General features: G+C 44.4%; 1 protein-coding gene and 1 long non-coding RNA gene across 2 annotated transcripts in view; one reads left to right on the forward strand and one right to left on the reverse strand.

Moving 5' to 3' along the window:
- Positions 1-3,050: 3,050 nt before the first annotated feature.
- Positions 3,051-24,795, reverse strand: part of LOC136114671 (ubiquitin-conjugating enzyme E2 R2) — a 97,311-nt gene continuing 75,566 nt past the window's right edge. Inside the window, exons 3-5 of the mRNA XM_065860107.2 lie at positions 15,759-15,856; positions 6,700-6,834; positions 3,051-3,995 (exon numbers count right to left, since the gene is read on the reverse strand). Of these exons, the coding sequence (XP_065716179.1) occupies positions 3,776-3,995; positions 6,700-6,834; positions 15,759-15,856 (453 nt within the window). The 3' untranslated portion in view covers positions 3,051-3,775. The remainder of the gene's footprint in view (positions 3,996-6,699; positions 6,835-15,758; positions 15,857-24,795) is intronic.
- LOC136114650 (uncharacterized) lies at positions 20,419-23,731 on the forward strand. The gene is made up of 3 exons (XR_010653116.1): positions 20,419-20,487; positions 22,197-22,392; positions 23,640-23,731. It is a non-coding gene; the product is annotated as an uncharacterized lncRNA (long non-coding RNA).

Genomic DNA, 24,795 nt, shown 5'->3' on the forward strand with positions numbered 1-24,795 from the left:
CAAAGGCTCCAGGAGCAGTTTTGTTTTTACAACCTGTCCCTTTCCCCCTGCTCCTTCTGGGAGGGTAAGAGCACCAGATGGGTCATCAAGGAGAAAAGGAAGAAAAAAAAAAAAAACAAAAACACACACCACACCCATACACAAGCACAAAAAAAAAAAAAACCCACACACACCACCAAAAAAACCACAAACAAGCAAACAAAATCACACCACAAACAAACCCCCCCCACACCTGCACAAGTGGCAGCTGGGCTTATACAGTGGAGGGCAGACTGGAGAATTTGGTACCACATACCACACCTTCTGCTGGATGACAAAGGTACTGGTGGTTCTGGGCAGCCCGGTGCTATAGGAGATAGATAGGCAAGCAATAAAAGCAAGACTGATCCCAGTCAGAAGGCCTAGACAGCACCATCCCTCTCAGCCCTCTGGCAGCAGCAACTTTACCCCAAGTCCTGTATCCCTGTTGCAATTATATGACACCATGAACTATCTCCCCTTTGCTGACAGGAAAACTAAATATAGCAGCAAATCCCATGGCCTTTGTGCCAAGTAGTTCTCTAAACTGGTTCAAGCAGGGAACTATCAACCAACAGCTTTATTTTTCCAGTTAACCAATAGATATTTATATATAGGCAATGATACTGGAGCAGCACTGAACTCTTGAATAGCTGTTATTTGAAGCTTTAAATAACCCATGCAAATAAACCAGCTCAACTAACAGGGAATGTAACAGTATAGAGATACTTTCATTTCACATTTTTAGTGGTAGACAGATGTGCAAAAAAGACAATGTAACTACTGAAAGGGAAGATAACAACAACAACAACAAAAACAAACAAACAAAAAAAAACACAACACCCAGTTAATTCTTTCTGGTAAATTATGCTGAAGGAAAAAAAAAAGAAAACAGGATTTCAGCTAATAAAACTACTAAGAAATCTAGTGCACCCTCCTGGTTTCTGAATGGTTGACAACTGCATTTGGAGGGTCATGTAGTTGCAAATATAGATACCAGTATTGGCTGAGACAGGAGAAAAAGGTTAAGAGAAAAAAAAAAAAAAAAAAAAAAAAACACACAAACAAAAAACACAGAATACACAGCTCAGGTAACTAGTTTGCCTCAATTTCTCAAATAGTTTAAAAAAACAAAACAAACATCACCCCCAAAAAAAAAAAAAAAAAAAAAACTTTCATATTTCAGTTTGTATCTCAAAAAAGTCATGGGGCCTGGTTAATGTAGGAGCTCTCAAAATAGAGTGCTTTTCTACTTTTTTTTTTTTTTAAAAAAAAAAAAAAGAGTAACAGAACAGTCATCATAAAGTGTTTGTTTTACAGCAACAAGCTTGAAAAAAGTTATTGCAGAGTATACAATAAAGACTGTGAAAAGTACAAGGGAAATCCTGACAGATGCAATAGCAATTCAAACCATCAGCACAGCTCTGCTCCTTCACGCCCCAACAGCCCAACCCCAGAAGCTGGAGGTTGGTGTCCTTGTCCCAGTGTGACCCTAAGACCAGCCCTGCAGCCAGGAGTGCCAGGGCCCATTTGCCAACACTGTCACTGCTCTCATAGGGTTGCTGCAAAGCTGGAGGGTGCCCCACACTATCATTGGATGCAGGGGAGCCCCACTGTCAACTCCAAAAAGCACCAGGGGCTGAGTCCGTCTTTTTGCTGGAAGGATGAGCTGAAGGAGCTCATGTGGGATACTTTCGGGGTTGGGGAATGTCCAGCTGCCTCCCCAGCTAACATGCACGCAGGAGGGCAGACCATCACAGGGAGCACTGGGGGAAAAGGTATCACTACTTAGGCTGCCTTTACTCTGCAGAGGGATGAACCACCAGCACACCCTGGGACAGAGAAGCAGGCACTGATCTTGCTGCAACAGTCCCAGCCAAGCAACATTGTGAAAACACATCTGCCTTATTCACTTCAAAAAAGAGCCCCACCAACCTTCCTCCCCTCCCCAATGACTGCCTTCCCCTCTTCTACCCCCAGGCAGCACACTTTGAGCTTTCTCACTCATCCCGCTCCTTACCCCAGGACAGAGCCCCTGAGCTGATAATGGAACAAAGTTTACACCCACCAAAACACCCTTCGAGGGACCACAGCTGGTGATGTACTATTGAAAACTCTGACAAATACAAAGGGGAGTTATAAAGGAATGCCTGAGCCTGCAGCTCTTATTGGTTATCTGCCTCTGTACCTGTGGGAATGGAGGGTCTCACCCAAGCAGGGCTAGGATACCAGAACTGCTCCTGGAGGTACCAGGGCTCAGCATAAGAGGGCAAGGCTGGTAGCTGATCAAGGGATCATGCAAAAGGTGACTTGAGGCCATTGCACCACAGCCAAAGAAGAGCAGCACACTGCAACAGGGTGAGGGTGCTGAGGCAGAGGGCTCTACAGACACGAGCATGCAGGATCTCCCCCTGCCCACAAGGGAGGTTCCTAAGCTCTGCCAAGAGCTCCCAAAAACCCACAAGAGGCTGAGCTTGGTGCACCAGCTGAAGCACAGTGCCTGTCAAACACTACCACTGGCCTACCACAGTCTGAAAGCACTATGTACCCCTAATCTGTGGGGCTGCATGCACTCACCCTGTCTTAGCCAGGCAGGGGAGATCCCAGCACACATCCATCCTCTCTTCCCCATGCCCCAGCCACAGCAGCCCCTGCCAGTTCAGGAACAGCCTGGTCACCCCAGGCAGGCAAAGGCAGCTTTGACTTCTACTAACTCCATAGAGCTGCAGTAGGGCTGCATTTACCAACATGTGACCAACACAAGCAAAAGAAAGAAGGTTCAGGCCAGCACTGGACTTGGGCTGCAGGAAGCAAGGGCTCCTAGCAAGCACTAGGGCAGGAGGTCTCCCCCACTGCCAAAAACAAGTTTGGGATGAACACTGGCCCACTGTGCAGCAAGATGCATATCTGTTTTCCTCCCTCAGGAGAGGGGCAGCTGGCAACAGATCTCAGCAGCATGGTGAAACTGAACTTCTTCAACCCCAACCTAGTCTGGGGGAAAAAAAAAAAAAAAAGTGCAACCTAGGGCTCAGTTGTACAGACATGAAGTGGTGTTTATTTTAGGGTTCATATCACAAGCCTTTTTCAGAGACAAAGCTGATTGTGCCCTCTGAGGCTTCTGGGGCCAGAGCTATTTCCTAACTTGAGCAGGCTGAAAAAGAATGCTGTACCTTTCAACAACATCCCACCACACTCAACACACGGTAGCTTTATAGTCTCTGCCCCCACACCTTATAAAGGAAAAGCCATCACCACAAGGCTAAACAAATGTACACACACTATTATTGTAAATGGAGCAGCTAAACCTTGGCAATTTGTTTTTTGTGGACTTTTTTTTCCCAGTAAAGGCAGCACTTGAGCTCCTGAAAAGCCAGCTTCCAATGGGTTTGTTCCAGCTTTAAATACATTAAACATTTCATTGCAAGTCTGTATTTAATTCAAGAATCTAAACACAAGCAAACCTGTTTCACTGTGAGCATTTTGTAGAGAAGTGAAAAAGGGAGTTTCTTTTTAAAAAAGGAATCATAATACAGTGATGAAAGGGTTAAGAATGCAAGAAAATTCAGACATTCTGTGGAGGGTCTCTAAGAGGTCCATAAAAAAGGAGCAAAGAGATCCATACAACAGGAGACAGTAGGAGACAATGTTTTTTTTGATCCCCCCCCTCCCACACTTTTTTGCCGGACTGCTGCTAGGTTACCGCTGCTCCCTTCTAGCCTGAATCGGCAGGGCAGTACAGAGGCATAGAAGGAGCAGGTCATGACTCCTCATTGCCAGAGTCATCGTCATCATAACAGTCGGCATCCTCCTCCTCTTCATCTTCATCGTCAATGTCGTCATCATACAAGTCGTCATAAAGCAAATCTGAACTGTTGTCATTGGAAGGCACTTTAGTTTTGATGCAGTACTCTGCCAGTGTAGTGGGGACCTTCACACCATCTTTCTCTGCCTCGGCTTTGGTAGCCAAAACCTGTTTCCTGCAGGGAGGAGGACACAGCAACATGAGCAAGGCAGTGTGCTGGCAGCAGCATCGCTTGATTCCCCACCTCCCCACCAGCCCAAGCCCAGCCCTCCTGGCAGCTCAGAGTCAAAAGAGCTGATGTTTGGCTGAAGTACCATAAGCAGCACTAGAAAAAGATTTAGTTTGCACAGCCCTGAGCTTAGGAGCACTCCAAGGGTGTTTGCAGCACACACGCTCTCACCAATATACGAAATCAGTTATTCTCCAGGACTCCACATTAGAGACGTGCCAGAGCTCAGAGCAAATTTCATTATGTTTGTTACATAAGGGATGTCCAGGGATTTCCTAAGATGACTTACAGAGGTGGGTTCTGAGATGCCATCCACAGCCACCCTTCACCACTGATGACTACCCCAGCATGCTCAAAACTGCAATTCCCACAAGCATTTGGCAGCTCTGAGATCCCACTGGAGGGTAAGAGAAGTCTGAGCATGTGGCTTCACCCCAAAATGCAGTCAGCACTGCCTGGGGATGGCAGGAAACAAGTGTTTCCCATCATCCCAGGATAGGCTCTGGCTAGTCTCTCCCAGCAGCACTCTGGTTGTGAACTGTTGCTGGCCTGTGTTGCCTCCCAGCAGGGAGAGGAGTAGATGGCAGTCTGTCCCTTCATCCTCACCTACCTGCTCATCAATCTGTCATACTCTATTTAGGAAGTACATTCAGCTCTGCTGAAGCCAATGGAGCTGGAGGGGAATAAGGATAACCTCCCAGCAAGGCTCTTTGCACAGCTCAGGCCAGCGACTTGACTGCCCTGCATAGCTCCAACCAGGGGTATATCCTGAATGCCCAGCTAGCAGAGTCAATGCAGATGTGGTCTTGCCCCAGGCAAGCAAGACAGCAGTCTCACTGCAGTATGGGCTACCAATCTACCACTCCACAGCAACCCTGGCTCATGCTTACATCATCTCCCTACCATGAACTCAACAAAGGACAGTCAAGACTGAACAGTGCTTCCGGCTAATCAAACCCAGCTTTGCAAATGCTTGCCAAATCCTGCTGATATTCCTTCAAACTGGAGGGACAAGATTATGATTCATGAGTGCATTAAGTGCAGAATTATTAGGATGTAGTCAGTTTAAATCACATGCCAAGCAATGCAAGCAGTGTTCAAAGACAAGCAGGGACTTTGACTGGTATTTACTGGCAGCCAATAGGTTTTGCAGAGGATCATGCCAGATTAGTGTGGCAGATGCACTCAACCCCCCTCTCCCCGCCAGCCAAACCAGCAGCAGTTTGGTCCAGGCTCCAGTGGATGTAAGGGCCTGAGACTTAGCCAGGTCAAGAACTCCTTCCAGGAGACCCACAAGGAAGCAGAACGGCACTGAACACCGGTAACTTGTGGGCACAGGGAGTCTCACACATACTTTTCCTACTGTATGCAATTTGACTACGAGTCAACCGCTTTATTCTATAAATACAACAGCCTGGATGAGCTCATTTTGAGCTCTCCTTGCTAAATAAGTGAGCTGTATGGCAATGGTTTTACTACTCACAGGTCAGTGGATGAGCCCAATTTAAGTTCCATATTAGCCATTTAGCTTAAGTAGATGCATACTAAATGTAATGAATTATTTAGAGATATAAGGTTGCTTTATGCTACTTGGTAAGCTGGATTTGCTAAAATTTTAAGCTGTAAAGTTCTGCTCATGTTTACCAAAAGCAACTACAAGCTACACTGAACATTTGCAAGATAAGGCCTATTTTGCATTTCACTAAGAAGAAAGGATGTTTTTAGACAAAACAGTATCTGCAAGGTTATGGACAATAAACAATGTCTACAGTTGAACAAAACAAAAGCCCACGTAGAATCAGAGAAAAAGATCCAATGAGAAGCAAGAAGATCCCAAAGTGAAATATTGCTATTGGACTGAATCATGGTGTGAATGGTCTATAAAGATATAAAAGTTTGTAGTTTTCTGTGCTCAGTTGGACCTCTGCGCAGGTACCCAGCTTGAGCCAGCCCTCCTGCTATCCTAATCCATTAATTTTTTTTTCCTAAGAATTTTGTCTCCTGAAAGTCTGCTCTGCATACAGTTATCAGGCCTTGCCTGAAAGTTTGCCTCTGGAGTTCTAAAATACAGACTCTGGAGCAAATGGTTATCAGGGAGAGAAGAATCCTGAAAGTTTGCACTGTGATGGATACAGGCCTCGCCTGAAAGTTTGCCTCTGGAGCTCCAAGACACAGACTCCAGAGTGAACGGTTATCAGGGAGGGAAGGCGCCTCAAAGTTCTCTTTGTGAAGGGGTACAGGCTCCTGGAGAGAAGGTAAGCAGCATTTGGCTTGGCGTATTTCCCCCATGCACTAAGTAATAGAGTGAACCCACCACTGAACTCTTTTAAGTCGCACTTCTCTTTAAGAAATCTAAACATTGCTCTGCAGTAAGCAGAACCCTAAAATTACTCCCCCGTGACAATTAGTCTGAAAGAAAGACATAATTCAAAGACATATCAGCCCAGTCCTGTTCCAGAAGTCTGCACCACTTTTGTGTGATGAAAATCCAAGCTTTTGGTCCTTCTAGGATTTGGAATAAGACTGTAAAATTAATTTCCAAAGAAACAACACAGCAAGAAGCTGAGTTCAGCAAATTCTGCAAGCAGCCTCTTTCATAAGATTCAAACCAGAAGGTCAGTAGCACAGCATCCCACATAGCAAAGCTTACCTTATTATTTCAGCATACTCCTTGTCTTTTCCTTTACTGTCCCTCCATTTCCTGAACATGACTGATGCATCCACATTGGCAGGAGAGAATGTGTTGGGTTCATTAAGCAAAGAGATTACACTCAGTAAGATAGTCCTGAAAAAAGATAACCACAACAGCAGAGTCAGAGGTAACACATTCATGGATTCTGAATGTCAACAACTTCTTTAAGTGATGCATCAGAAACTTGTTTAAAGACAAAGTTTAAGTTAAGGACAGCTAAGGATAATAGTTTGAAGTGAGAGCAGATATTTATGAACTTCAGACCCCGGCCAACAGCACAGGGAAGAGTCACAGAATCCCAGAATGTTAGTGATTGGAAGGGACCTCAAAAGATCATCTAGTTCAATCCCTCCACTGGAGCAGGAACACCCAGATGAGGTTACACAGGAAGGTGTCCAGGCGGGTTTGAATGTCTGCAGAGAAGGAGACTCCACAACCTCCCTGGGCAGCCTGGGCCAGGCTCTGGCACCCTCACCATGAAGAAGTTTCTTCTCAAATTTAAGTGGAACCTCCTGTGTTCCAGTTTGTACCCATTACCCCTTGTCCTATCATTGGTTGTCACCGAGAAGAGCCTGGTTCCATCCTCCTGACACTCACGCTTTATACATTTGTAAATATTAATGAGGTCACCCCTCAGTCTCCTCCAAGCTAAAGAGACCCAGCTCCCTCAGCCTTTCCTCATAAGGGAGATGCTCCACTCCCTTAATCAACTTCATTGCCCTTCAATGACAATACAAACCTCAAAGACCTAATCTGATAACAGACTATCACATCTGTACATATGTTTGCGGTGGGGCAGTAGGCAATGCTTGCATTAGACCAAAATTCAGCTATGGTACAGGGTTGGAAGCCTGCTTGGTGAGCCTGTTCCTCATGACATTCAGCCTCCAAGCAGAAAGCCAAGGTCTTCGCCTACCCCATGTAGGGAGGACCACTATGACCCAAAGCCATCAGATGAGACTGCATTGCCTTCCCTGCCCCACAGCATGTTAAGAGGTTAGAGCTTTAGCCAGGTCTCTCCTCAGCCCATGTGCCACTAAGGCTGCTGTAGCAGCACTCAAGCACAGCAAGGGGAAAACAGAGCAGCTGGTTTTCAATGCCCAGGAGAGCAGCCAAGAGCCCGGCAGGATTCAGCTGCTGGTACTCAGCAAAGCCAGCATGAGCCAGTTGTATAACTCCTGGCAGACAGGGAACCTTCCTGGATTTCTAGCAGCAGCACAGAAGTGCTGGCTGCCCCACTCTGCTGGCATTTACTAGGGGCAAACACCACCTTCCTCACCCAGGCCCTTCTCCTGCATTTCCTACAACTCTTTGCACTTCAGAGATTCAGCCCTTCACTGCCGACACAGTGCCACAACCAGCACAAAACTCAGCAGCATCTCATCAGGCAGCTCTACATGCCCAGCCACCTGGCTGTAGCTACCACTGCAATAGCTTCACATATCTGAGGTGGTCCTGCTAGCAACAGCTTTTGATTTAGATGGAAGGGAAAAACAAGAGACAAGGAATAAGTCTTAAACTACAGCAGTACAGAGCAACTTCTTTTCAGAACTTGATTAGACTACAGCCTCAGCTGTATTTGCATTGATTTAGGGGCACATTCAGAGCAGCATGTGCTGAGCACATCTACCAGATCATATATATGAGATACAGTTCCACAAAACGCTTGGTCATTTGGATGCAAAGCTTCTTGAAAGGTTTTGAAACTAAATACTTGTGTCTGGCCAGAATGTCCAGCACAGCTATCAGGAGAATCTTCTACAATTTACTTTTTTTATGGAATAGACTGCTTTTGCTTATTGAATAATTTGGTATACCGCTTCTTACTGAACTTCTTTAGGAACTGCTTATATAGAATTTGCTTAGCATAAGTCTGCTTAGACTGCAAACTGTGCACTTTTGACCTTTCTGCCTCAAGCAAAAAAAGCCTCAGAAAGGGAGCTGCATCCCTGGAGATAAGTAAAGGAAGGGATCAGAGCATCTAAAACAGGGGTTTCAAACTCATTTTCATCGGGGGCCACATCAGCCTCGTGGTTGCCTTCAAAGGACCAAATGTAATTTTAGGACTGTATAAATGCAGGAGTAGTTTGGTTATTGCCAAGAACTTATTTTTCTTCCCAGCTGCAGGTGCAAAATAACAACTGAAGGATAGGACTCTGATTGACATCCAGTCTGGTTGGACAAACAACTACTCACAGAGATAAGAAATGGCCCGCCTGATGAAAATGAAGGGATCCAATAAAGAATGGGGAGACCCCAGATTCCAGTTTTCACACAGTATCACAGTATGTTTGGGATTGGAAGGGACCTCAAAAGATCATCTAGTCCAATCCCCCTGCTGGAGCAGGAACGCCTAGGTGAGGTCGCACAGGAATGTGTCCAGGCGGGCTTTGAATGTCTCCAGGGAAGGAGACTCCACAACCTCCCTGGGTAGCCTGTTCCAGTGCTCTGTCACCCTCACTGAGAAGAAGTTCTTTCTCAAATTTAAGTGGAACCTCTTGTGTTCCAGCTTGATCCCATTGCCCCTTGTCCTATCATTGTTTGCCACTGAGAAGAGCCTGACTCCATCCTTGTGGCACTCACCCTTTATATATTTATAAACATTAATAAGGTCACCCCTCAGTCTCCTCTTCTCCAAACTAAAGAGCCCCAGCTCCCTCAGCCTTTCTTCATAAGGGAGATGCTCCACTCCCTTAATCATCTTTGTTGCCCTACACTGGACCCTCTCCAGCAGTTCCCTGTCCTTCTTGAACTGAGGGGCCCAGAACTGGACACAATATTCCAGATGGGGTCTCACCAGGGCGGAGTAGAGGGGAAGGAGGACCTCTCTCGATCTACTGATCACCCCCCTTGTAATACACCCAAGGATGCCATTAGCCTTCCTGGCCACAAGGGCACAGTGCTGGCTCATGGTCATCCTGTTGTCCACCAGGACCCCCAGGTCCCTTTCCCCTACACTGCTCTCTAATAGGTCATGCCCCAACCTATACTGGAACCTGGGGTTGTTCCTGCCCAGATGCAGGACTCTACACTTTCCCTTGTTAAATTCCATCAGGTTATCCCCCGCCCAACTCTCCAGCCTGTCCAGGTCCCGTTGGATGGCAGCACAGCCTTCTGGCGTGTCAGCCACTCCTCCCAGCTTAGTGTCATCAGCAAACTTGCTGATAGTACACTCAATTCCCTCGTCTAAATCGTTAATGAATATATTGAATAATATTGGCCCCAGTACTGACCCCTGAGGCACTCCACTAGATACTGGCCTCCAACTGGACTCCGCACCATTGACCACCACTCTCTGGCTTCTCTCTTTAAGCCAGTTTGCAACCCACCTCACTACTCTATTGTCTAGACCACACCTCCTCAATTTAGCTGTGAGGATGCTGTGAGAGACTGTGTCAAAGGCTTTACTGAAGTCAAGGTAGACCACATCCACCGCTCTGCCATCATCCATCCACCTTGTTACATTCTCATAAAAGGCTATGAGGTTGGTCAAGCATGACTTACCCTTGGTAAAGCCATGCTGACTGCCCCTAATGACCCTCTTATCCCTGATGTGCCTTGAGATGACACCAAGGATAAGCTGTTCCATTACTTTCCCAGGGACAGAGGTGAGGCTGACCGGTCTATAATTACCCAGGTCCTCCTTCTTGCCCTTTTTAAAGACTGGAGTGACATTTGCTTTCCTCCAATCCTCGGGCACCTCTCCCGTTTCCCAAGACTTGGCAAAGATGATGGAGAGCAGTCTAGCAATGACTTCAGCCAGCTCCCTCAGCACCCGCGGATGCATCCCATCTGGACCCATGGATTTATGGACGTCCAGACTACTTAATTGTTCCCTAACCCAGTCCTCATCGACTAAAGCAAACTCCTCCATTAACCTGGCTTCATCCGGGGTCTCAGGGGTACAGGGTTCCCCAGGACAGCCTCCAGCGGAGTAGACAGAGACAAAGAAGGCATTCAGCAATTCTGCCTTCTCTGTGTCTTCTGCCACCAGGGCACCCACCTCATTCATCAGTGGGCCTACATTGCCTCTGCTATTAGTTTTATCTGCTGTGTATTTGAAAACGTTCTTCTTGCTGTCCTTGACCCCTCTCGCCAGCTGTAATTCTAAGGAGGCCTTGGCTACCCTAGCTGCCTTCCTGCATCCTCTAACAGCAGCCTTATATTCCTCCCAAGTGGCCAGTCCCTGCTTCCATGACCTGTAAACTCGCCTCTTCTGCTTGAGCATACCCAACAGATCCCTATTCAACCACGCAGGCCTCCTGGCTCCCTTCCTCGACTTCCTACGTGTGGGAATGCTCTGATCCTGAGCATGGAAGAAGCAATCTCTGAATGCAATCCAGCTCTCTTGGGCCCCTTTTCCTTCAAGCAGTCTTGCCCATGGAATTTCCCCCAGCAATTGCTTGAAAAGGCCGAAATTAGCCCTGCCAAAGTCCAGGGTTGCAATTCTACTTGCTATTCTGTTCCTGCCACACGAGATGCTGAACTCCACCATCTCGTGGTCACTGCAACCCAGGCAGCCCTCGACCTTTACTGCTTCGACCAGACCCTCTTTGTTAGTGAGGATGAGATCCAGCAGTGTACCTCTCCTGGTCGGCTCCTCCACCATCTGCATGAGGAAGTTATCATCAATGCACTGGAGGAACCTCCTGGACTGTGGCTGGCTGGCTGAATGGTCCTTCCAGCAAACATCAGGGAAGTTAAAATCACCCACAACAACCAGGGCCTGTGACTGTGAGGCCACTCTCAGCTGCGCATAGAAGGCCTCATCAACTTCCTCAGCCTGATCTGGTGGCCTGTAATAGACACCTACAACAGTATCACCCCTGCCAGCCTGTCCCTTGATCCTGACCCATACACTCTCAACTCGTTCCTCATCCGCTCCTGGGCAGAATTTAGTACATTGCAGTTGCTCTCTCACATAGAGAGCAGCTCCACCACCACGCCTGACTGGTCTGTCTTTCCTGAAAAGGGCGTAGCCATCCATGACCACATTCCAGTCATGTGAACTGTCCCACCACGTTTCTGTAATTGCCACCAGATCATAATCTCCCGACCGAACATAGGATTCTAACTCCTCCTGCTTATTCCCCATGCTGCGCGCATTGGTGTACAGGCATTTCAGGGAGCGAGCAGAGCACACCAATTTCTCCCTAGGGGCACAGGAGGCCACCCGGTCCTCATCTGTTTTAGAATGCTGCCCCACTGGGGCAAGCCCAACTACAACCCCATCCCCCTTTGAGCCTAGTTTAAAGCTCTCAATTTTACAATTGGCCTGAATTGATGCACAAGGGGCAGGAAGCTTACATTTTAAGAGTATCTTTATTCAAGGTCCCTCTTCAGGAGGCACCCAGCTCAAGCTGCTCTATGGTGTACCTTGCAAATAAATTATTTATTTAGGAAGAATTTCTGGAATCCATGTCTGAGTCTCTGTGTCGGGAAACCTAGGGAAAAGAAGCTTCCTTAACACTTACCAAATGATATAATTCAGTAGGAAAAAGAACAGCAGCTCTGGAAAAAACTGTCTGGTCAGACTGGAATGATGGGCAGAAAAAAAACCAAGAATTCATTTAAAAGCCTCTGATTCTCAGCAAACATGCTGTAAAGCCAGCATGTCAGCTCCAGCATCATTGTAGCAGCTTTACTGTAGAGCAAGCAAAGTCTAGGGAAGGCAGAAGACAGGAATTCATGTCTGGATTTAGCATCTGCTTGAGCACACTTCCATCAACAAAATGAGGAGAAGCTGGTTTCCACTGTGGTGCCCCCAGACCCTAAAATCAGTGCAAAGATACGTAAATACACCAAGGCAACTGTCTATTAGAGGTTAAGTGCTCTGCATTCTTCATTCCCAAACAGCACATTAGATCAGCTCCATCACTGCTGATATTTTAAGAGCTGGACAGTCTCCTCTGACTCGGACCTTGCTGCTGTGGGTGAGCAAGGTGAAAAAGGTACAGTAACAGGAAGGGATCCCAGCACATGGGATCTGACAGGACCAAAACCACAAAAAAATTTCAACCATGCATGTCTGAAAACATCCTCGGCATCAAATACAAACTGCACTGATATAGACTGACCCTCTCCAGTACTGACATGTATCTGTTTCTCCTTCAGGCAAGGTTGTTCCAGCATGTTGTTTCATGCAAGTTGTTTGCATGAAGAGTAGGGATTTCAAGACCACCTTCTGCTTTCTTACATCCCCATACCCCATTCTGGGGAACAGTGTGCTTGTCAGCTGCCATGCCACTTCATTTTAAGTGTTTACAGTGCTGTTGTCTTTAGAGAGAGTCCCTCTACATCCCTTTATCAGCAGAGGAGAGAAGCTAGCAGAGGCTCAAGGAATCAGACCTAAGTGCCTTTTTCTCTCCATGTATCAACAGAAGGCTCAGACATGGATGAATTTAATCTAAACAAAACCAAACTTTACATATAGTGGCTGGGGCTCCCAACCAACACATCCTGTTATATACCTTGTTGAAAAGGATTTTTTTTTTTTTTGTTCCAGTTGCTTTCTACACTGTAGCTTCTCAGAGCCACCTTTAGAAGTATGCATAGATTTGTCCTAGCACATTTTTACACTCCAGTATCAAGTAAGAAGTTTTGGCTTAGGCTGTACTGACAATAATTTTAGATCTGGACAGTTTCTGCAACCAGCTCAATGCACTAAAGCAGTCAAAAACGCCAACAAAAATGGGCATCCTCAGGAAACAAAGCAATAGTAAGACAGAGCATCACCTGTCTTCACAAGATACAGATGTACCAACATCTTGAATACTGTGCTCAGTTCTGGTCTATGCACCTCAAAGGACAGAGAGAGGCCAGGGGAGATATGGAGAAGGGCAAGTAAATTGATCAAAGATCCTCAATCCTTAAGCCCTGCCACCACTTCCTCAGCTTTAGGGGACACAAGAAAAAAAGCAATATTTTCTGCCACACAGATCACAGCTGCATTCCTTCACATTTTGTTTGATGTTTGCCATATTTACTTATGCCTGCCTCATCTAGCTCTGAGTGATGGGAAAGTCCATATTGACTGTGTTTAAAACAATTAATGAGGATGTTTGACACCACTAGAGGTAGGAAACACAAGTGCTCTCAAAGTAGAAGAATGACATTTCCCCCCTCCAGACACTTCAACTGCAGTCATCTGTAGTAAACAGTCAATACTCAGCAGGATTTACAAAGTTCATCAGCTGAAGAGAAGTCCTAGGTTACACATACAGGTAATTACAACAAGCATACTCCCCCTCTCTCACCTTCGGCCCTGCTGCCTCCTGTCTGGCACTCTGGAGCCTTGTAAAGCCAGATAGGACCCCAGTAGGACATATTTCTATTGGCACTTAACCCAACAGGTGATGCTTGGCAGCATGCTAGCAGTTAAGGACAACTTTTATTTCCACTTGCTGGTACAGCTGAGGAATGTTTTCTCCCCAAATGTCACCCTTAAGCCCAACATGTTCCAAGAGAAGAAGCACCAAAAACTGTACCACAGTAAGGAAGAGCAAAAAATCAAAGAACTAGCACCATAAGAAGTTTCATATCGATCTTTAGGGTTACATATAAAGAAATACTCAAAATGTGTGTGTGATATAAGTAATTAATGCCCAAAGTTGTTTCCTAACTATGAATTGAGGCTTGTCACCTAGTCCTAACCATATCAGATGTATGAAAAAACAGTTTAACAGCCATATGAGCACAGAGACTGGTGAATGTAACTTAATAATATATAGCTTAAAATAGTATTTAAGTTTTCATTTTTAAAAAATCTGAACTATTATAAAACTTTGAGAGGTTGCTTCATACTCACTTGTACTTGTAACAGATGGTTTAGATAACATTTACTTTAAGCTCTGAAGGTCAGATTCCCAACCCTTCATGACTTCACACAGCTAAGACACACCATTTCTCTTGAGCCTTTTAACCTTGAAGTACCATGCTCCAGGAGAAACATCAGTTGCTATAATTTGGTGACTGCTACAAGTCCTAGTCTTCTGACATGTTAGCTCTGGTTCAGCACTTTGCAGAGCATGTGTGTTACAATCCCATTCCAGGGGTCAAGATTCCAATAAATCCCTCTTGCTAGACCTTTGCTTTGACAAAGGCTCTTTTCAAATGAATTTCATGAAGCTAAGTTAGATGAAAGCTGAGTCAAACTATCAGACAATCCTTTTCAAATCACTGCACTCCCTCAGGAGTGCCAAGATCCCTAGCTGGATTTACCAGTAAATAACATATTTCAAGTTGGGGAACCAACATCTAATAAATCACTCTGAAAGCAAGCATAAATCTCATATGATATGCTAAAAATCTAGAGGCAAATATTTTAACCTTATTCGGATAATAAATCAGATTAAAGAGTTAGAACAGGAAGTGCCTTACTTCAAGGTTTTTCCACTACATCACTTACTACTCCAGCTGCACAGGTCAGTGAGCTGCTACTTGAGTTTTATCAGTTCTTTATTAGGAGTGCCTTGTAATGAGAATAAAATTCAACTAGTGTTTCAAAAAAATTGAAAGGTTAGCCTTGAATACTTCCGGTACTTAGAGATCCTTCGTTTTTTTGGCAGGAAGAAAACTACCTGGCTAACTGCTCAAGATACCACACTGCAGGACAGGAGACATACTGGAAGGCAAATAGTAGGTAGAATTATGCACAAAGTTACTCCTACTGGGCCTGAATACCCAAAAATGTTCTTTTCCACTAGTGGTATCTTGGAGGAGTTTGAAAAACCTAAGTATAGGATAACATGGACTGGCAAAGGCTAGAACATTTGAGATAATTTCTTTAAGAGCATGAAACTCTGTGAACGGGGCAGAAGTCTCCACATTGTTAGCTCAGCATCAGGACACACAGTACTTCATGCAACTTGATAAGTCTGGTTCCCACCCAATTCAAGACCTAAAGCCCCCAAAGTCTTAAATTCCCCTCCAAACCTTTCCCAATACAGGCCTTAGTCTCAGAGACAGACGACAGGCCTTCAAGGTCACCATTGTGCATAAGGGATTCACACTGTTACCTGACGTTTTGGGTAGGGTTCCACCTCTCAGATGGCAGCTCTCCACTTTGTGGGTCATCTACAGGTGGGTGAAGAATTGAAATACATACATCTCCATTCTGCAAGACAGAAATTAAAGTTGAGAATAGCCTGGCTTAAGGCAGAGGTCAGAGGTCTGATGACTCAACTCCAACACTCTATGTTCTGAGCAGTTTAACCCTGTTGATATGGACACCTCAAGTATCAGTAAAAATACGTGGAAGAACTGGAAACATTCCTCAATTCTTCCTGGGTCTACTGTATTTATATATTCAAAAGTCTCCCTTGCTAAACAGGATTACTCTGCAAACTGGTACAAAACAAGCTCAAGTCAAGAGGTTTAAAGAACATGGCAAAGCAAGCAAAAATAGAAATAAAACAATATAAAACTAAGTCTCCAAATAACAAGTACTGTCACAGTGACAGAAGTGAGCTTTAGTCACAAGAGATCCAAAGTAGGGTTAAAAAAATTGTTCCCGACAGTAGCTGAGTTAGCTACAGGAATTTTTAAATTGAAGGGTTTAGCACTCTCTACTAGCTCAGGTATCAAAATAATGCTTCTCCCAGGACACAAGGAGGTTGAACAGATGGGGGCAGGCTTATACTGCTTCCCTGGGACACAGCTGTTTGAAATATCAGGTAAAAAAAGCAGCAGATGCTTTCTGAAGGTTTCACTGAAAATCTCTTCCAGCATGCAAGAGGAAGACTATTTTGGCAGCATATGGAAACCATACAGCCACGTAATCCTCAATCTGTGTTTTACTCACTAGTGTTATAGCCTGAATATAGATTTAAAGCTCCATAATGCCTACCATTTATAAACACTTCAAGAAGCCTGTAAAACCAATTCTCCATCAGCAACAGCACTCTGACATGATTACTATGTAGAAGTGCTGTAGCAGTATTCACCACAGCTGATATTCTCCACTCAAGTTAACTCCAGAGGCTCATGGGGTCCCAATGCCTTACTGCAGGATGGGATGAAGGTTCAGATGAGGCCTGAGGCTGGCCAGCAGATGTTGGCCTCTCCAGGCCCTGCTGGCTTGCTGCCTCTTGCAGTTGGCTGCTGTGACTTGTGAGTTCCCAGAAGTAGCCCCACACCTTCAGGTGGCACAATCACCCCAATCCAAGGTACAGGTTAATGATAGAAACAATAGAGAAACCGTCAGATCAGTTCTGTTCAAGACCACAGGCTGCCAGTTCCCCACGCACCTGGGCTCAGCTACATACTGAGGACCCTCCAACACTGCTCAACATGCAGTAGCACTGCTCACAGCAATAGCATCCATCCCTTTGAGCCCAGGCCAGTTATCACAGCTATAGATAGCAACAGCTCACCTAAAGGGCCTCCCAAACATTTCAACTCTCCTTAATTAACAATGACATTTGTTTTATAGCCAAACAAGATCCTACTTTGACATCAGGGGCTTGTGATTGGTATCCAGATTTCAGCAGCTCATTAACTCTGCGAGGTATGCTAATTTAGCAAGCCCTCATAATTTTGAAATAGTTTGTTGTTTGTGTAGTTGTTGTTTTTTTTTTTTTCTTCCAAGAACACAACAAAAAAACAGCAATGTAGCATCTGGAGCTGCTGAATACCAAACACCCACTTATGTTGCTGGAACAGTTTACCATAACAAGGCAGTTTCCTTTTTAAGATTCCAACAGGCTTGTGCAATCTAGAAAATATTTTTAATATCATTTTAAGGTTAACTTTAGTAATGTTAGATTATATTCTCAGCCTATTCTGGTTTTATTTATAATTTCCATGAGTTTACCCAATTTCTCCTTTAACCATCTTCTAGGAGAATGTAGTGCTGGTGGCCAGAAGTCACTGTTAAACTCAGGGGAAATTTCTCATGTGAACAGGTAAGCAGCATGTGGACAAACAGATATTTGGCAATATGAAGATATAGAGGGAAGCAAGAATGTGAGAAGTTTCCCTCTTGCAACAATAAATGTTACATGTTTGGGAATTCATGCAGGGTAGCATTGCATTACTGAATCTGGAAGGGTAAAGGGTATCATGGGGCCTGATGAGATCAGCATGAGGTTTTAGGGATCACTGGAGTCAATGGGAGAGCCTGTCCCCACATACATTTTTGAAAGATATGAACATGGAGGATGGGGTATTCATCTGCCAATGGGAAATAGCCTATACTTCCATTAGGTCTGAGAACTTGTGTCATAAAAATAAAAACCCAGTCTTGAATGCAGTTTTACCAAAAGTCAACTAGATGACCCAAGTAAACTGCAGATGGGGAAAACACACAAGTTATTCAAGTCTCATTGCTCAGAACTGGAATGTCAGCCCCAATCTCTCCACCTGATCCCATGAGTAAATTCTGTAAACTGTTGCTTTCTTTCATCTTCCTTATACTGAAAATTTTTTTTTTTTCTTATCCTCCTGACAAACCCTCAAACCTCAAGCCCTTTGCTGATTTATGCCCAGTTTCATTTGGAGTTATCACAGTGCCTCATCTTCATAGAATGTCCCGAGGTGGAAGGGACCCACAAGGATGGAGTCCAACTCCCATCCCTGCATAGGACAACCCCAAAATTCACACCATATGTTGTCCAATTGCTTCTTGAACACTGTCAGGCTTGGGGCCATGACACCTCCCCGGGGAGCCTGTTCCAGTGCTCCAGCACCCTCTGGGTGAAGAACCTTTTCCTAATGTCCAACCTAAACCTCCCCCAGCACATCTTCCTGTCATTCCCTCAAGTTCTATCACTGGTCACCAGAGAGAAGAGATCAGTGCCTGCCCCTCCTCCTCCTCCTCCTCCTGTTGTGAGGAAGCTATAGACCGTGATGAGGTCTGCCCTCAGTCTCCTCTTCTCCAGGCTGAACAAATCAAGTGACTTTAGCCACTCCTTATGCAGCTTCCCCTCTAAACCCTTCACCAACTTTGTAGCCCTCTTCTGGACACTCTCCAGTAGCTTTATAACCTTCTTGTCCTGTGGTGCCCAGAACTGCACACAGTGCTCCAGGTGAGACCACACCAGTGCAGAGCAGAACGGGAGAATCACCTCCCTGCCCAGCCAGCAATACCATGGGCACGGTTGCCCTCTTGGCTGCCAGGGCACACTGTTGGCTCATGTTCAACTTGCCACTGACCAGAACCTCCAGGTCCCTCTCTGCAGAGCTGCTCTCAAACCTCTAATTCCCTAGTCTGTATGTACAGCCAGGATTGCTGTGTCCCAGGTGCAAAATCTGGCACTTGCCCTTGTTAAACTTCATGCGGTTGGTGATTGCCCAGTTCTCCAATTTGTCCAGCTCCATCTGCAGGGCCTCTCTGCCCTCAAGAGTGTCAACAGCTCTTCCCAATTTTGTGTAATCGGCAGTCTTTCTTAGTATTCCATCAAGTCCTGCATCCAAGTAGTGTGTAGTGGTATGAACTGGCCTTGATTAAATTGACAGGTTCTGTAGTTCTGTAGTAGTATGGCTATTTTTTTGGGTTTTCACAGATGCTCTTCATTTACTTTTTTTTTTGACCCCTGTCTTTTGAGAGTGTGGTGGGGCTTTTGGCAGAGTTATGGGGCAAATACCTTGCAGTTCTAATCTGTTGAACTAATGTTATGTAGGTTATGTGAGAAATACCATAGTAAGTCAAAACAAAGTACTGTCTCATCTAATTGATACCTGTACCCCGTGGCAGGCAGCAGTAGTTGCTCAGGGAAAGAATGAGAAAGAAGCCATGTGTTGTGTGAACCTTCTTCTGGTTTTGGACTTGGCATATTTTGGAGTTGTTGCTACATAATTCATAGAATCACAGACTGGTTGGGGTTGGAAGTGACCTCTGGAGATCATCCAGTCCAAACCACCTGCTAAAGCAGGTTCACCAGAGCAGATGACACAGGAATGTGTCCAGGCGGGTTTGAATGCCTCCAGAGAAGGAGACTCCACATCCTCTCTGGGCAGCCTGTTCCAGGGCTCTGGTACCCTCAAAGTAAAGAAGTTTCTCCTCATATTCAGATGGAACCTCCTATGCTTCAGTCTGTGCCCTTTGCCCCTCATCCTGTCATTGGGCACCACTGAAAGGAGTCTGGTCCATCCTCTTGACACCCACCCTGGAGATATTTATAAACATTGATAAGAGCCCATCTCCATCTCAGCCTTCTCTTCTCCAGGCTGAACAGACCCAGCTCTCTCAGTCTTTCCTCATAAGAAAGATGCTCCAGACCCCTCATAATCTTTGTAGCTCTATACTGGACTCCCTCCAGTAATTCCTTGTCCTCCTTCCTGAAGCAGCTATTGTTTTTCTAAAAATATAGTAAATCGATAAATATGAATGAATGGTGTTTTAGATGTTTCTTGTTAGTAATAGTTGTCTCTGTACTTCATTTTTTTTCATCAAATAGTAGGATATTAGTTAAAGGAAAAAATGTCTGTAGGGGTGCGCGTATATACACACATATATATGTGTATATATATATATACACACCCCTACTGACAATTCTTTCTTTAATATCCTACTGTGTGTATATGTGTATACACATATCTACAATTTTTATTCTTAAACTAATATCCTGTTACCTACTCTGTGTTTGTATAAATATATGTGTGTATATACACATACATATATGTATTAAAAATGTTCTAGTACAAATTATTTTTATTAATTCTTTGCAATTTCTTTCTAGCTCCCTTTCCAATCATCAGAGCGGCCTCTCCCCTGCCTCAGTGTTGTCTTCAGACACATCACATGCAGTAAGTTCTATTTGCATTTCAACACGTTTGGCATATAGTCAGTTTATCTGATGATTAAGACCCTCTCTTAAAGTTCATTGTGTCCCAGTATGCGAAGAACCAAAACAAGAACCTTCTCTCAGGGAAGGACTGCCAGCCCTCTAGTAGTAAAAAAAGTCTTTACCACTTGTGATTTGTACTAGATCAGGAATAGCTATTACAGAGACTTGCCAGTCACACAACTGTAGAGGAAATTTTTGTGCCAACAAGGAGGAATGGAATAAAGAAAAAAATTCTTGTAAAAACTTATTAAAAAAAAGATCTTTAGAAGCAACTGTCTGAAACTTCTCCAAAATGTGGACTGTTAGCAGTCTCTGCTGGAGAGGTTAGCTGGCAAAACACAGGCGATGCCTCATGACAGATGATTTTAGAGTTTACCATGTGGCATTGTTGTCACCTGTGTATTTAATGCATTCGAGGTAATAAGGCAAACGGTAGTGAAACCAGTGCTCTAGATGAGGTTGCACAAACAAAAGTCAGAGAGATGCTGCCTTGTTCTGTGTACAGTCCCAGTTGGGGTGTTCAGATCAGTTACTGCTTTTCTTTATGCCTGTATTTTGGTTTGTAATGTTCTATCCCTATTGAATATGTAACTTAAAAATTCACACTTACCAAATGTCACTGCATCCAAGTAATTTATTAAGACGTTAATGAGCACTGGCCCTAGGATGGATCCCTGTAGAACCCCGCTAGTGAGAGGTCGCCAGCCCAACATAACCCCATTTACTAGAACCCTTTGAGCCTGGCCCATCAGCCAATTGCTCACCCAGTGCACTGTGTGTTTACCCAGCTGTATGCTGGCCATCTTGTCATAGAATCATTTCAGTTGGAATAAGATAGTTCTAGGATAATTCTCAGGATCATCGAGTCCAACCATAACCTAACCTAACTCTAGCACTTACCAAATGTCTTTCTTTTCTGTTGTCAGAGTTGTTTTGGCTTCTGTGTGTTGATGACACTGTTTTGCAGGTGTGATCAGCTTACAGCTAAGGCACTGTATTGTGCTGGATTCGAACCAGGGACTCCTTTATCCTCATGTGTTCCTGTAATACATCTGATCTGCATTTCAGTTTACCACATTGACTCTGTTGTGAGGCACTGCAGTTGTAATCTTTTAAATTTCACAAGTGCCTTGAGGAAATCACAATAGCAGTGTACTGTGTTTTGAAAACAAATATTGTCTTTTGGAAGAATATGGGAGTTTATTTAACATAACAAGTACTAGCTTAAAGGAGTATACAAGCAAAGGGCATGAAATAATGCAATTGAGTGATATTTGAGTTACTGTGGTATAATTTTGTGCTGATATAGTGGTTTGAATTTAACTCTCATGTAATCATTTTCTTTGAGTACTTAAAAATCACAAGCATGCAACTTAGTTACTTGATTGGTACATAGATAATGCATATCTTTTTCTTTTCCACGTGCTACTGTTAGTTAAAAGATTTTTGATTTTGGTTGTGGTTTTGTCGTTTTGTTTTGGTGTGGTGTGTGTTGTTTTGCTGCTGTTGTTTTTTGTTTGTGGTGGTTTTTTGTGTGTTTTTTTTGTTGTTTTTGGGGTTGGTTTTGGTGTGGATTTTTTTGTTGTTGTTGTTTTTTTCTTTTTCCCCAGCATCTTCCACTGCGGTTTATTTGCTATGTGATCCTATTTTTTTTTGTCTCCTTTCTAGCACACTAGTGTCGAGAACACAACTTCGCTCCAGCCTTCAACAGCCTTTTCAACTATTTCAACCCCAGCCACTAGCACCACTTCTTCAGTTGTCAACATGGCAAGCAATATCAACACTACAAACAGCCTCGGCCTGAGTGTTACCAGTGTGTCTATACCAGCTGCTACCACACGGGCAGCTCCCTTAGTGTCTTCAGGTTTGCAATATTAACATATCACATGGATAGACAGAGAACTTCAGTCAGCAGGGCTGTCAGTTGAACATCTCATTAGCCATTAACTGCACTAAGAAATCCACACTCTTGACTATCGTACTTTATTTGCTAACTAAAGTTTCCTGGTTTTGTGTATTTGAAATATTTGTTATATTTGTTAGGGTGTTATGTGGCATTTATATAGCACATTCCATCCCCAAAGAGCTTTATAGACAGACACCAGAGCAGTTGATAAGTTTTGAGCTAGGAGATTCGCCCAGTTTATATTCCAGGTTGTGATCAGTTCTTGGCTGTGAGTTCACATTAGCTTTAATTTCGGTCTTCTCTGTGACTTGAATTCATTTGGCAGTATCAAAATATACTTCAGTGTCCTCATCATCATATGCCATGTCCCTACCGCCACATCTACAGAAAGAAAAAGATGTCTGGGTCATTCCACAACAAATAGCACTTTAGAAAAAGGGCCCACAAAGAGAGAAGGTGGGAAGGCTTCTTGCACTGAAGTGGAAGCAATGCTAAATTCTCTCTTGCTTCTCTAATCAACCTGAACTATTAAAAGGAAATCCTATGAAGGGAAGTGAATGATTTAAATATTAAGATCAAACTTAGTTACAGAAGGATTTGTCTTTTCTTATTCCAATACCTTGTAAATTAAGTGTCTGATGACTGGCCAAAGTGCATTTTTTTTTTTTACTCTTCTGCTTCCTAGAACTGCTTCATGGAGGCAACTGAAACTTTCAATCTTCTTCTCTTTGCTATTCCCAGCTGCAGTAAGTCACCCACAAAAAGTATGTTGGCAACATTTCATGTTTTCCAGTCTATTGCTGATGATAAGGGAGAATGTGTTAACAGACCAAAAAATGAAAGGAGAGAATTTCCTCTCTTTGATTGAGAACAATGCCTGAATTTTGCCTTCAGGAGAGGACTGAGGAAAGGAGAAGTTCCTGTAATTCTTGTAATCCTCTTGGACAAAGTAAATGACAAAGTCAGACTGTTCTCTGATGGGACTGTTTTCAGTCTTGGATACTCTGTGCTTTCCCTTCCTTGAGGCATGGTTAAACTCTTCAGGCTATTTTGAGTATTTTCATCAACCAGCACAAAATTCTTTTGTGCAGTTCTGCTCCTTACAAGCTATGACAGCGCAGTCACCAGGGCTTGTGAGCTATCTTGTCTCAATGCTGAAGCCTTTTCCAAAGGCTTGTTAAAGTGTCTATATTTTGATTCTACAGGCAAAGCTCCCCCAAACCTGCCTCAAGGTGTACCACCCTTGTTGCATAACCAGTATATTGTGGGACCTGGAGGACTTCTGCCTGCCTACCCAGTAAGCAATTTAATTGTTCCTGTCCTTAACTGCTTAATCCTTGGTGCAAGTGGGCCCTCTAGTGCTGTTGCTGCTGTCTATGCCAAGGCATTTCTGTTGGCACATGTTGCACCTGGAATTCTTGTTCCAAATGCTGAAGAATATGCAAAATGTATTCAGTGAGGGTTTAATGTTGATAGTAAACTGCAGAACTGTGTGGTACAGACCTGATTTGGCTGCTGCTGAAGCTAAATGTGTGCTGCTATGGTTTTCAGTGGTATCAGGTTTTAGGCTCTTTGAGCAAAATTATTCATCAGGTTTGTGTTACTGGAATAGATTTCATAGAATCATAGAATCATTTTGGTGGGAAGAGACTCACAAGATCAAGTCCAACCATAACCTAACATAACTCAACTCTAGCACTAAACCATGTCCCTAAGAACCTCGTCTAAATACCTTTTAAACACCTCCAGGGATGGTGACTCCACCACTTCCCTGGGCAGCCTCTTCCAATGCCTGACAACCTTTTTCGTGAAGATTTTTTTTCCTAATATCCAGTCTAAACCTCCCCTGGCACAACTTGAGGCCATTTCCTCTTGTCTTATCACTTGCTACTTGGAAGAAGAGACCAACACCCTCCACGCTCCAACCTCCTTTCAGGTAGTTGCAGACAGTGATAAGGTCTCCCTTCAGCCTCCTTTTCTCCAGGCTAAACAGCCCCAGTTCCCTCAGCTGCTCCTCATAAGACTTGTGCTCCAGGCCCCTCACCAGCTTCATTGTCCTCTCTGAACTCTCTCTAGTACTTCAATGTCCTTCTTATGATGAGGGGCCCAAAACTGAACACAGTATTCAAGGTGGGGCCTCACCAGTGCCGAGTACAGGAGCACATTCACTTCTCAAATCCTGCTGGCCACACTATTCCTGATACAAGCCAGGATGCTGTTGGCCTTTTTGGCCACCTGGGCACACTGCTGGCTCATACTCAGCTGGCTGTCATTCAACACCCCCAGATCCCTCTCTGCCAGGCAGCTTTCCAGCCACTCTTCCCCGAGCCTGTGGCGTTCATGGGCTTGTTATGACCCAAG

The sequence above is a fragment of the Patagioenas fasciata genome, chromosome W, assembly GCF_037038585.1.
Source record: "Patagioenas fasciata isolate bPatFas1 chromosome W, bPatFas1.hap1, whole genome shotgun sequence".
In the NCBI taxonomy this organism is placed as follows: domain Eukaryota; kingdom Metazoa; phylum Chordata; class Aves; order Columbiformes; family Columbidae; genus Patagioenas; species Patagioenas fasciata.